This window comes from Achroia grisella, unplaced genomic scaffold, assembly GCF_030625045.1.
Source record: "Achroia grisella isolate CSIRO2021 unplaced genomic scaffold, CSIRO_AGI_Agris_v1 utg1062, whole genome shotgun sequence".
Lineage (NCBI taxonomy): Eukaryota > Metazoa > Arthropoda > Insecta > Lepidoptera > Pyralidae > Achroia > Achroia grisella.
Genome location: NW_026712566.1, coordinates 1,096,618 through 1,111,464, shown reverse-complemented (window position 1 = coordinate 1,111,464; position 14,847 = coordinate 1,096,618). Strand labels below are relative to the sequence as shown.

The 14,847-nt window shown below is 32.2% G+C and overlaps 1 protein-coding gene across 1 annotated transcript; it reads right to left on the bottom strand.

Annotated features, from left to right (window-relative positions):
* Window positions 1-931: 931 nt before the first annotated feature.
* On the bottom strand, window positions 932-14,780 carry LOC131855433 (putative ATP-dependent RNA helicase DHX57). The gene is made up of 17 exons (XM_059206710.1): window positions 14,614-14,780; window positions 14,359-14,515; window positions 12,949-13,097; window positions 11,618-12,590; window positions 11,170-11,379; window positions 10,144-10,525; window positions 9,195-9,379; window positions 8,317-8,471; window positions 7,558-7,740; window positions 6,808-7,058; window positions 6,022-6,269; window positions 5,232-5,306; window positions 4,466-4,672; window positions 3,270-3,344; window positions 2,873-3,119; window positions 2,420-2,508; window positions 932-1,544 (listed from the first exon to the last, which is right to left on the bottom strand). Exons 1-17 carry the CDS (start codon window positions 14,679-14,681, stop codon window positions 1,401-1,403), a joined length of 3,798 nt encoding a protein of 1,265 aa, XP_059062693.1. The 5' UTR covers window positions 14,682-14,780; the 3' UTR covers window positions 932-1,400.
* Between the last annotated feature and the right edge of the window lie 67 nt (window positions 14,781-14,847).

Below are 14,847 nucleotides of genomic sequence, written 5' to 3'. Positions count from 1 at the left end.
AAAAAAATAGTAAAAATATTTTATTCTACACATAGTAAAGATACAAATTCAACTAGAAGCTCATTGTAGGTATAAAAAGATAAATTACAAGTATAATTTTAAGTTATTATTGTCCGTGTATACAATAATTCAACTAAAATTGATATTAACAAAAAATAAATTATACAACTTTATTATGTATTTACATTTTGTACTTTTGTATAATAAAATTAATATTAAATTAAAAAAAGGAATAGCACCTATTGTTTCTATATTACATGTGTTGTCCAATTATTAGTACTTTCTATATTTTTTCTTTTAATATTTCCTAAACAATAAAGGAGTAATTATATGTCTGTCATTTAATTGACAGAGTATTCAATCTCGTACCAAGTTGTGGGCACATGTAGTTTTTGATACAGCCCAAAAGAACAGTAGACACAAACTAGTAGATTATGTATATGTATATTATATATATATGTTATTATTGCATGATGCAATATAACTAAAACGTCTATTATACGTTTGCTTATTAAAGTGCAATCCTTTTACTTTGAATATTAATTCTTAATTAAAAAAATACAAAATACATTAAGATTTATTAAGCGGTAATTTCGTACAAAAATAACAATACAAAAAAATAAGTAGAAAGTACTAATACACAGTTCGTACCATATATAGGATATAATATACACATAGCTTTTACCCAAGTGACGTGTATATACAATACGAGTATTTATAAGAGTATCTAATGCAGTGTATAAGATTGAGTGTATATAATGTATATCAGGCGATTTGACGCACGGTGCAAACATTTGTATTGATGAGTATGATTGTTTGTATCGTTCTGGGTGTTTTGAAACTGTATGTAATTAATTATAAAAAAAACTAAAAATATATCAGTTGTCTAGTACCCATAACACAAGCTTTGCTTACCTTGGGACTGTAGATGGTGCTGTTAACTGTGATGACTTTTAATTAGTATCGTGCTTAAACTGAAGGTCCTTATGATCGAAAGTGGTAACTATTGACTATATGTACCTATATATATATATACATAGAACTTGATAATATAGCAGTATAACCGCGCCGTGTCTTGTATGTTTCAATTTACTAAAAAGTAAAAAAATCTGTGTGTATCAATAAGTACTCACATTGGGACGAATTTTTTTATTTAATCATCTCCACATATCATTATCACTTTATCACTATCAACCAAGTGCAGGGATCAACCCCTACCTCTAATTCATACCTCTCGTTCATTACCATTCCTAAATTCTGCCATTACTCTGTACCCTGTAATTTCATTTCCTCTTTATTGTATGTGTATGTGCATACCTATTTATTTGCATTTATTGTGCGTATTCACTCACACATTAACATATTACTTTTATAACAATTATATATTTATTATGGTAAATTCAATCTTTACTAATAACTTGTACAATGGTCTTAATTATTCTATTCCCTTTCTCGTAATGAAGCAAGTTGAGGCTCGGGTCGTTTATCTTCTCTTCTAGAAGATTAATCAGCTCTATCCTTATTGTTTTTAGCATTTCAGCCACCTGTAAGATAATTATGATATTTGTTAATTTTATCATTTTATGACATAATATAGGGAAAAATAAAAGGAAGGAAAGGGAAAGGAATAACAAGGCACAGCTACATCAAGCAAAATAAATACAAAATTAGAGCCGAGTCGTATCAACATATAAAGGGCTCGTTTCATCATGAAAGATCGTGGAAAGTGGCAAGAGCTCGACCGACAAGAGCATCGCTCATAAATTATGAAAGAATGAATACATATTTTAAGTAATTATCATTAAATAGTAAATATTATTAACTTCTAAATTCTTGAAACACTTGGAGTGTTATCACATGAATGATTGTATTTTATGTAATATCACTAAATTGTTGACAACTAAACGTATAGCGCCATCTGGTGAATACAAAATGAAATTCGGAAACTCAGATTATATTGGTGCCGTGGACTTTTTCAGATTCACCGATTTATCACTCAGTGAAGCTGTAAAGGCCAGCTGCGGCCAATAGCATTAGAATTGTGAGAAAAAAGGCCTTGAGACGAGTGCACCGCGGATATAAAGCTATGTTACAAAGGGGTTCGTTGCTACACTCTCATCCGAGAGTAAAGATGATAAAGATATTGTGTGTCGGTCTGTTTGTTCTTGTTAATCTCGATTTCGACTTTCATTTGCAGATAGCTAATGTCAAAAAGAGTAACTTAAAGAAAAGTTAAATTCGACGCGGACGAAGTCTCGGATTACAGCTAGTCCATACATCCATACACGCCCGAAGATTTCGGTCAGGCGACTTGATATGAAATAGATAATACAATAGGTTAAGTTTACCGTTTACCATCAGATGGGCGATATGCTTATTTGCCATTTACGTAGTGTGAAAAACAATATTAGTACAGTACCTCATGTCGATCCACTTGAAACATGATCCAGCCATCTTCCAATGACACTATAAATGTGCCGTTGTGGAGTTCCACACATAGATTGCAACCTGTTAAAAAAATAATCACTAGTTAAAAATTTTCATAGTATCTCATTCATCTGGCAATAGTGAAAAACATCTAATCGTCTAACGTCTAATAAACTCATGTTAACTATTAAATTGTATGTAATAACAAGTTATTTTATTTGCACAAATGATAAAAATTGAACTTTTAATTACTAGGGTTGTTCTGTTTTACTAATTGTCGGCTCTCTACACACACCACTGTTTCTCGTCGTTTACAGCGTAATGGCCGCATGACGTCAGCAGTGTGCGATAGAACAACATAATCCTTCCTTCTCTTTCCCACTTATACTACAAGGGTATAAGTAAAGTAGGTAGATAGGTCCTCATATAATAAATGTTGCCTCACCAGAAAACAAGACCAATGGCAACTGCGGCACCATGGAACATTCTCGAATGAAGACCCTTGACGTTTTCACTTTCTCCTGATACACCAGATACGGGCTCGCATAGTAACCAACAGTTGAATTTATCGACGAGGGGTGTAGTGCCACGTAACCGTCAGATTTGGTTTTGAATTTCAACTCGTCGGCGGACGGCTGGCGCGGTATAGCACCGCCTGCTTGCATATGAAACGATTTTTCAGGCGTTAACACCTGAAAATTATTAATACTACTGTTTAATCACATTTATGTTTCATTTAACAACCATATGATCTCGTTGGTTCAGTGGTTTAAGACAATTGTAAAGATCGCGAGTTTAATACACGAATAAACGGCTATAGACATTGCAAATTCTAATCTTACCTTTACAACATTCGGGTATAAAGCCGCACATAAAATTGCCGCCAACAGTCTGTCGTTGTTACCATTTATGTTCAACTGAAAAAAAGTCATTATAAAACACCCAATTAAACTTTGAAATATATAGATATGTACTAGTGGTCAGCCAGTGGTCGAAATTCGACCATAATTACTTTAAATATCTATGTAACTATCATTAGTGTCTTTATTATGGTTATGTTTCACATTCAGTAAGACTATGGACAAATTAAAGAGTAACAATATTAATCTATTTCACCACAGACTTTAACAATTAACAAAGGAGTATGTATGTGTGTGTGTATAGTACACATGGTAGTTTGCGTAATATTTTTTTTATTGATTACATGTATTGTTTATGCATTATCTTAAAAAAATGTTAGCATTATGCTTTCCATCTCTATACAAACAATAAGTGTGCAAAATGTCATATTCCTCCATCCGGGTATTTTCGTAAAAAGGGGTACAAAGTTTTTGCTTACAAACAAATAAACCAAATGTAAAATAAAAACCATTATAACTATACAGGGTTAGTAGTAAAAGCTATTTATGAATCGGAATTTCCTTAAAAAATAAAGTTGATATTATATTTTATTTTATAATGTATAACATCATAAGTGATATTGATACTTTTCGGTGTAGTCTACCGAAAATCACAGAAGCAACTCAAAAATATCTCGAATTCCTATAATGTCAGAATTATGTACCGTTATATTATATCTACTCTTAGATTATAATGCGTAGTGTATGACTTACAATACCTATTCTGAGTTTCTATATCGATATTAACACATATAAATATTTTTAAAACCTTTAACAAAGAGTTTAGTTACGTGATCAATTTAGTATAAAAAACTGAAAAGTTCTTTTTAGACTCCCACCTTATTTCTTGGTGAAAATGTAACTGGTCACAATTTGTATTTGTACAAGCTCATTTGAAAAGTAGCTGAGTTTCGTACCAGTTCTTCTTAGCTCGAAAGTACTCCAAACTGACGGAAGATTTGATATATCATAAGAGTCTGAATAGACCCACATAAATAAAGACATTTTGATTTTATTAATTTTTACCTGGCTTTTGTTTTATAATACCCTTTACAACTAGCCCTGTATATGATAGTGTAATATACCCCTAAGATTATTACCTCTGGTTACAGCTCGTCAGTGAGTGCAGTAACACTTACCTCTTCCCCAGTGAGGCTCGCTACAGAATCCTTCCTCATCCTCCGCCTCAAGTCTGGGATATCCGGTACGAAACCAATAGATGCTAACAAGCCCAATAATTGATGTTTGATATCAGCAAGCATAAGTAACGTCTTGTGAGAGAGGTAATTCTCATTTGCGAATACTAAAGCGGAATGTGTACTGTTTTTCATTGCTTGCTGCCATTTCTAGAAACAAACAATATTTATTGTTATTAATTACTAGCAACCCCGCGAGCTCGTGCGGATCCGTTGACCGGGCGGGCGGTCAACGGATACGCACGAGCTCAATATGTGTTAATTGAAATCAAATTATGTTGTGTTTTTCTTGTGTATTTTGTTCAAAATTAAAACAGCCAATAAATAACATCCTCATCCAAATAAATAAATATTTATTTGGATAAACATCATGTTAATAAAATCACCTTTGCAAATAATGCATTGGATTAAATTTGATTACCTACCATATTTTATCGATGATTTTTTTATAGATCTTTTAAAGGAGTCACACATATTTTTTGTGTAACTTTAACGCAACTTCGTACATTAAATTGTGTTCGCATTTTGACACCTATTTATGCTTACTTTAATACACAAATAAAGGTGTATATAGCATTTTCTACTAGTTTCTATGATTCAGATTAAACGAACCCAATAATCTCATATAATACCCATATACACAATATTTATATTACTATTATATTTATATACACTATATTGTACTACATATATTTATATATGAACATACCCTATACGCCTTCAAAGTGGTTAATTGATCGCTGTTAGAACACGAGAATTCCCTTCGTTTAGCGTCAGCCTCTGTCTGAAACAAACCAAATTATAAATAGAAACTGGTGTGAAAGTATAATTAATAAAAATAATAATATCTCAGAAAAAAGCTTGCTTAAAAATGGGCACAAACCTATTAACTCATATTTTAATACGTTACATTACATGTAGGGAAATATGAGTTTCGGCGATAGAAAGAAATTTTTTATAGTTTTTGTTACAAATATCAAATTATCTATTTATTATCATTAGCTAGCTGTAATCCCTCTTTTATTTTGAGGTAAAAAGATATAATATATACAACAACAAAAATATCTGAAATATAAATTAAAATTAATTAACGACCTCGTTGATATAGCAGTTTAGCTCACAGCTTTACTTCCAACGGTCGCAGATTCGATGCCTCGCACGGTACAAATATATGTATTCATGAGTATGATTGTTTGTATCAGTCTGGGTGTTTTCTATATACATTATGTATGTATTTGCAAAAAAAATATCTCAGTATTTATATCAGTTCTCTAGTATATATATACCCACAACACAACCTCTGATTAATTGGGACTAGATAACATTGTGTGAATTGTTAAAGGGTATAATTATTATTAATAATATCATCATCAGCCCACTTCCACTGATAATTCTCCCAAAAACTCTTCAATCCATATTTTTATTATTAATAATATACATAATTAAAAACTGGCAGAATTTGGAACACTAAATCATTATAATTATGTATAGGTACATACCTTTTTTCCAAACGGAGCGACGAACGGACTTTTATGACTCAAACAAGCAGCCATAGTCAATGCTGAGTCCACACAACAGAATATAGCGCCGAACAACATCAGCTTGCCTATTCTGACGTCAACTGGTAACGTGGCTAAGTGTTTCCCGAGTGCAGTCAGGGCGAAAGTCTTGTCTAATGCGCCAACATCTTGTAAGCGAGATAATGCTCCATCTATGTTTGATTTTAACGGTGGTTCTATAGTTTTTCCTGTAAATACCAGTTAGACTATAAAAAATTGTTTACGCGAGTACCTTAGACTTATCAATTCCAGCTACCAAGCAGCTTGCTTTGTAACCTGTGTTTCGTATTTATAGGCCATAAAATTACAGGATAAAAGCCATGTTACTTACGCCTTATTACTCAGAGTGGCATAACAACTATTGGCAATGAACAACTAAACAACAGCATGAGTGCGTAGAAAATCTCGATAATTATTCACAGCTTGTTTGCCATTTCAATTTAAAAAAAGAAAAAGATTTGTATTTGTATACTAATATAATACTTTCTATAAATATAATACTTTCTATCATAAAATAGATGTTACCAGTGTATTTACAAAAATAAAAGGATATTCAATAGTTACAACTTTTTTGGTACCTTATACACTAAAAAAAAAAATGCATCAGCAATTATTCAGGCCTATACTATAGTTAGTTACTTGGGTAACAAAAAAATCAGTCATAGCCATCAGAGCAAACCAGTCCAATTTTAGGGGCCCCAATGTCCCGTTTTATCTACAACTTACCTAAAACCTCGTGCACGCTCATATTTTCGAACAGCGGTAGTATCTTGACCTTCAACAGCAGCTGTTCGAGCGGTATCCTGTGTATCTCCGGCACGGGTTGCTCCAGTATGTGGTAGTTGTACCTGTGCGACGTGTACAAATGTACACAGATGCCGGGCATCACGCGACCGGCGCGGCCTCGCCGCTGTTTCGCGTTGGCGCGAGACACCCACACCAGGTCCAGAGACTCCATGTTACGATTAGAGTCAAACCTGTATAACATTTAATATTTAAAATTCTTATTTCACGTAGTTAGCCATACTTCTCTGATTTATTGATGAAATTATGTATTTACGGCTCAAGGCTGTTGCCTGTTCACTACAATCAATGTACTGTATATACGGCGATGGTTACCACTTTATACCTAGAAATTCACAGCTGATCACCCCCCTCCAATCTATCCATACATCTAATTCAAATGGTGATCGAAATTACGACGGCCTGAGCCGAGGTTCGAACTCCTAACGATGCCCTCAGACTAAAGTCGTATCTGTCAGGCGGGAGTTGGCCTTCAGCCGCTCCATAAGTTTTAGTTGTTAGTTTATTGTTGCAATGTGACGTCATAACGACTCCTCTCTTCCTATATCACACTTTATCAACCTACCCATAAACAAGCTAAGTAAATTAGATTTATGGAGATATTAGCATCTAATACATTATTCTAATATGCTAAACATTAAAATAATTATAACCTTAAATCATAATTCTTACCGTTTCTCTTTCATTCTGCCACAGTCTATAACAAACACGCAGTCGTCTATAGTGACCGATGTTTCCGCTATATTGGTTGATAACACGATTTTCCGTACTCCAGATGCGGGCTTCTTAAACACGAGCGACTGTTCCTCGCTCGACAACGTTGAATGTAGAGGCACTAATAAAAATTTACCCTTTCTGTAATTAATATAATGAGATGCTTAGAAAATAAATTCGTTTTTTATTTTCACTTCGCCCGTACTAATAGTAAACAACGAAACTAACTCGTTTCTTCGAGCGTCTCGATGACCCATATTTTTAATACCAGTAATATTGCCAAGAAAATGCGCAAAGGTATAGTTTGGTATTACTAAATTGGTAGCACTGCATTTTTTACAATATATTATCATCAATCAACAAATCTACTCAACTCGGCGACAAAATTCGACTCTCAAAAGTCACACTAAGCTTCCAAGCTATATACGAACTCAATGCAATGCCTGATTCATTATTCCTGATGCCGGATGCCTTATTCAGAGGCGGCACACATATCGCAATATGAGTGTAGACTCAATAACGGTCGTAATTTGATCACTTACCAGTGGTTTTCGCACTGAATATTTGTGGTCTTTGCTACTGGTAAACACGTGCTAATGGTAGCGGAATTAAACAAAATAATATAATTCCATTACTTAAGTAGTGAAATGGTCTTCTGCAAAATCCTAATCCTAATCGATAAAATATAAATCAATAAAATATATAACTGCAACTCACTTGCGACTAAATGTAGGACTTTCGGCTAACTGGTCGTGTAAAGACATAATTTCTGCTATTCCCGGTAAGAAAATTAATATAGCGCCCTCTTTAGGCCACTTGTGGTCGCCATTCACAACATACGTTAAAACGTGTTCCACTAAATCCAGGTTTATCTGTTAGGAGACAGAAAAAAATATTAGTGTATTTGAGTATAAATAACAGGTATGAAACAAGGGTCTTAATCATATACAGATATATCTTAAATAGTTCTAGTATTTATGATGATCTAATTTCTACTAAGATATTTTTTTGTCATGTACATTTTAGTCACTTATAAAAGACAAGATTTCGTATTAATATTTTTCTTTTAGCGCCCAGTTAGACGTGTAGTTAGTATTCTAGATAAACTGAAGTATACATTTTGACAAACTGTCTGTCTTGTATTGTTATGTTGATTGTAAAGTTAAGTAAAGCACTGAAACTACACTTTGGGAAGCATCATGTCGCAGTCCTCAGAAGTGGTAAGGCATGAAGTGTTGTAGAAATATGTAGTAAAACTATTTGTGACTGGAAAAATGTATTTAATGGTAAGACGGTAGACAGTGTGACATATTATATTATATAGTGACATATTATATAGTGACATATTATATAATTTTGTTTTTACAATTTTGATTAAAGAATACAAGGAAACTTTAAATATCTTAAATAACATGAAGGGTATCAAAAATCAAATCAAATTTTTATTTAACCAGCTGATATCAAACTGATTCCATCTACTGAGGATGATCTTTCGACAAACCGAAACAAAAGCAATGCTCTCATATCACTTCTAACTACTAGTGATTATACCACAGAGCTAAAAGTATATTACTCAAGTCATGCATATATCTTACCTTCTCCATGTCCATAAGGTGCATATTCTTACAAGTTGTCTTGCTACAGCGTGGATACCGAGCTATAACTTGAGCTATGGTCAGGTTATCGTCTCGTATCGATTGTTTTGGAGCTTCGTTGGCCTCAGATCGTACATCACATGTTTCCAATTCAGTTTCTAAATCTTGCCTCCTGTCTTTGTCACCTAAAACCATTAAATTGGATTAATTTATCTCAGTATATTAATGATGTGCTTAGAATTAATACCATATAATAGGCTACTTTTAAATTTTTATTATGATATTTAGATTTTTTCTATTGTTAGATGTAATAACAATATTACTCAATAAATTGACTTCTCATACAAACTTTAATCGAATTTGACCATATTTCCCATACAAATATTAAACAGCTTTTCTCCATTATTTTTGAGATAAAAAGTAGTATATGTCCGGCCTCATGATACAATCCAACTTTAGGCAATATTTTATTAAGATCCATTTAAACGAGAAAAAGTAACAGAAAGTCTTTGTTCCATTGTGAGACATCCGCTATTTTGCAATGATAATTATTACAAAAATTCGCTAGGACGTACGATTGAAGGCGCAGGGATGCGCGAACTAGCGGCGTGTGTGGTCTCTCTCGTTCTCTTTGTCTATATACATTTATATGCACATGTGTATACACAATTTTTATAATAATTAATTTTGTAATAATTAAATTCTTGCATGTAAATGTATATTGACAAAGACTAATGTATGTAAACCGATTCGCGAGTTAAAGAGCGTATTTATAAGTCAGCTATTATATTGATTTTATAATCAACTCATATGACGCATTGTGCTTGATTGCTGCTGCCATTTTAAAGTATACAATCTGTATCTGTGTTATTTATGTAATCTGAAACTGGATTTATCTATTTTTTGTAGATTTAAACTTATTAAATTAATCTGAACAATAAACACACACCTTTTTTCGTTTTACGTGCATAAGGACCATTTTCTTCTAAAACGTAATTTGTAATTTCCATTATATCTTCTAAAAACAATTGCTCAACTGGAAACGTTCTACCAGGTATCTCCAAAATCGGAACTTTGTCAAAATACTGAGAAAACAAATCGGCATTCAACGTCGCACTCATGAGTATCACCGTAAGGTCTTTTCTTACTTTGATAAGGTCCCTAAGGATGAGTATGAGGAAATCACTCTCTTCTGACCTCTCGTGGACTTCATCTACTATTATGTGAGTGACAGACTTCAATTGTGGATCATATTCTAATCTACGTAGCAATATACCGGTAGTACAAAACGATAAGCGAGTTTTTGACGACACTTTACTTTCTAATCTTATCTGAAATTGAAATACATATATAATAATGTTATATTTAGATTATAATTTCATCTTGACGTTTTTACAACATAGTAATAGAAGTATTGCTTTGCAAACGCGAAGTCATAAGTTCTGTTCTCAATCTTAGTAAGGAAGATAAATACAAATTCACAAATGCCATGTATTCTATAGTATGTCTTTTGTTTATCTTATACCCTAGGTAAACAAAACAAAATACTTAATATTGTATATTTGTATCTTAATTATACGGGTACAAACATTTGTATTCATGAGTATGATTGTTTGTATTAGTTTGTCCATTATCTGTACATTTACAAAAAAAGCTTTTCTATCAGTTGTCTAATACCCATAACATAAGCTCTACTTAGGTTTTTAAATGATTATATTGGAAAGGTGCACATTTACGCTAGCAGAGCACCATTGGAGGATGATAAGATGAGGTCAGGACAGTTAGGCCATCATATCGAATTCCCAAGGAATTTATCCTGATGGTCTCTAGGAGGAACTTGACGTCATACATTGCTAGCTATGGGGTCATTAGTCCATAATACTAACAATTACCTTCGCCTCGCTTTCTTTAGGTGGGGTCTAGATGGCGCAGTGTATTGTTTTGAATTATTATTTTTAATGCCATAACATCATACCTGATAACCAACAACTTGGCCAGTTTTCTCGACCCTTTCATCTGCCACTCTATCCGCCACACCAATAGCTGATATTCTTCTTGGCTGCGTACAGATAATCTCCGCATGTTCAGGTCCGTCTTTGTCAAAATTAGCTAACCAGTCATCTAGGATATATTGAGGTACTTGTGTACTTTTACCACAGCCAGTCTCACCACTGATTACCACCACCTAAAATACAAACAACTTTTTTAGGTGTTATCTACGTAAATCAAGTAGGTAACAGAATAATGGTTCAGATATTTATGTCTGTTATATATTTAAAAATGTGAACTGTGAGTGTAATTTGCTTTTGCACTTGCTTTCTCTCTCTCGCACACATCTATGTTTCTCTTTCATACAACATTCCATTTTTGGCTACATCCTCTATAAACTATATTAAATAATAACGCTTTAAGATATAACCGACCTGAGATTTTTTAATGGCATTCAATATTTCATTTTTCATCTTCCATGCCGGAAGTTTTCTTCTATCTGCCATCATTTTATTGTACCTACTATTATCTCTCTTTTCCAACCATCTCTTAGCTATTTCTTTATTTTCTTTCAATGTTTCTTCAAAGTTAATGTTACTCCTATTATTTTTATTCTGACCTTTCTTATAATGAGATGGTAATGTTTGTTTGCGAACATTGGAATTTTCTATTAACTGAGGAAATAAGGCATCAGTAGGAACGGGGAATACTCTTGTATCAAATTTTATAAAATTTAAAATTTCCTCTTCATTATTAAGTAGTTCAACCAATGAGTGTATGCTTGGTATACCATTTTCTGCAAAAGCCTTGGCCTCCTCTAATAATTTTGCTGTCACCTTTAAACATGTTAATTCAGGTATTATATTTGTGGGATTCTCAGGTTTGAAAAACAACAATGGAGGTTGGTACGGATATGCAGTGTTTTCACCAAACCTTATCTCTAATTCAAAAGTAATTTTTTCCTGTTCTTTAACAACATGTTTTGATTCATTCTCTTGTACATTATTTTCATGTAAAAACTTACATTTAGCACCAAATCTACAAGGACCTTTAAGATAAAGTTTACACACTTCTTTAGGCTTTGTTTTACTATTGTAATTTACAGTGTGTGTCTTTTTAGGCAGTTCTACATCTTTATTTTGATATTGCTTTGTCAAATAATCTAGATTCAACTTAACTGACCATACATCATTGTCCTTGGTTTTAAAACTGGTATCATAAATAGATTCAAGCACTTCCTTCTCATCTATTCTCATTTCTAGTAATTCTGCAGTTGATGGTATGTCATTAGGCTTGTCCTGTGGATCCACTTTGAAATATTTGTAAAATAATATTTCTAACGCTTTTTCCACATTTTCAGCTGCCACTTCTAATGCCTCAGCACAATGAGCCTTATGGAAATTATATCTGTAATAATATATAACAACTGTTACTAGAGTTATTGGATATACTTGTATCCCAAATAGACTCAAATACAAAGACTATCACATAACTGATTAAGGATACTACCTGTGACCCGTGACTTAAAATCTGCGTGGAATTAAACATTTTGTTAATAATATAAATAAATAATCAATTATTAAAATAAAAGTAGCCTAAGTTACTCTTTACAACATTCTAACTATCTGCGAATGAAACTCCTGTCTAAAATGGGTTCAGCCATTTAGCCATTAACAAGAACAAACAGACTAAATATAAAAAAAAAATTGTCTATAAATTTTTTTTTATATTTATAACCCTGTTATATTTAAGTTAAAGTTCATACTTCTCTAGCTTTGCTAATGCAAAAGCTCTAAGCCTGGCTTCAGACGTCTCTATATCTGGTTTGACGTTCAATGAGTAGTCACACCCACCCTGCACCACTAAATTACCACGCTCCATCCAAAAACGGTTACTAAGATTTGTACCTTTATCCTGAAAAAGAAATATTTCTGTTATAATATGGTTGTTTGATTTTAATCTTTCTAGGGAAATATATAAGATACCTATTTCTATTAGTAAAAGTTTAAGATAAGATCTGAAAAAATGAGAGAACTGTGAATTATCAATAATTAGGGCATTTAATTATTTAATGATTAGATTATAATATAATTTTAAGTAATGAATATCTGAAATATTATATAATAATTATTTTTACATGACACATGCAGTCAAAGCTATTTTCTTAGTAGATTTATTGTTTAAAGATATCAGATATCTAAAGAGCCAATCATTAGATATTTTAGTCGAATATATTTTACATTAACTGTCATACAGTAAGATAAGTTGATATGGATATCTTTCAGAATTATATTTAATAATTTTATTCCTTTTTATATAGAAATTTATATTTCATAAAGATAAAGAACATAAAAAAAATATACCTAAATATACAAAACATATTATCATCGAGCCTCAACACCATTCAGGGTTCAATTCAATATAGCATATTGATATTGTTAAATCTTTGGCTAAAAACTAGATCACTAGATCTGAAAATAAGACATTTTAATGGAATCTGCTGTTTATTTCTAATAATTTCTTAATGAGTACAAACACATCATTAATATTTATATAAATAACATTATATACCTTATGGATTCAGGTAATTATGTGCTAATATAGGATATGATCTATCAACGCACTAAAGTTCATGCAAACCTGACTAATAATTTTTGCATTAAAGAATAACAGGCATACATCCATGTATTCCCACAACTGTTTACATTTATATTTATAATATAAGTTGGATTCTTTATTGCAACATTGTTATTAAAATAAATGATCATGTTTTCTCAAAGGAAAATATGTAATATTTGCAAAAAAAATTGAGCACATAACCATAATAAAACATATATAATATATATACATATAACTATAATACAAATAACACATTTTAGGTCAATGAACTTACAAGAGTAGATATATAACTGTTATTGTGCAATATTTTGACTGTGCAATTTTACTATTGTGCAATAATACCATATCGCACAGAAACAGCTTAATAACCTGAATTATGTGTTTTCCACTTTAAATCTTAAACACGTCCTACTCCTCAAAAATAATATATCATATATAAAATAACAAAGGACGGCCTAAAGTTAGAAATCTCATTGAATTTTGATCCAGAATAGAAATATGAAACAAATATAAAAACTACTCCATGATTCAACTGTTTGTTGTTGTGTTTACTTACTTTGTAAAGACTAGCACTATCCAACTTGAAGTCAGGACCATGGATAAACCTTAGAGTGTCCAACACCGCCTTCTGTGAGTCAGAATTCAGACGAATAGTCTGCAGTTCCACTTTAAGATTGGGGTGGCTGTCTTCTTTGACCTCATTTTTAGGCTTCCTAAAAATGTTTAATAACATTTTAAATTGCAAATTATTTAATTTTAATATATTTAACACAGGTTGTGCAATTATTTAATATAGAGGTTAGTAACGTACCTTATACGAGCGTCGACAGGTTCTCGTAAGAAGATATCTTCGGCTAATTGTTTACTTTGGTAATCCATTGTAAGAATTGGTTACAATACAGTAATTTAATTTTATTGTACAGAGAGACGAGAAACAAGATCAAAAGAAAAATACTATTTTCTTATATCTATGTACTAACTGTGAGGTGGTGAGAGTAGTACTCACTACCGAAAGCTGACACTGACATTGACAACTGTATAAGAA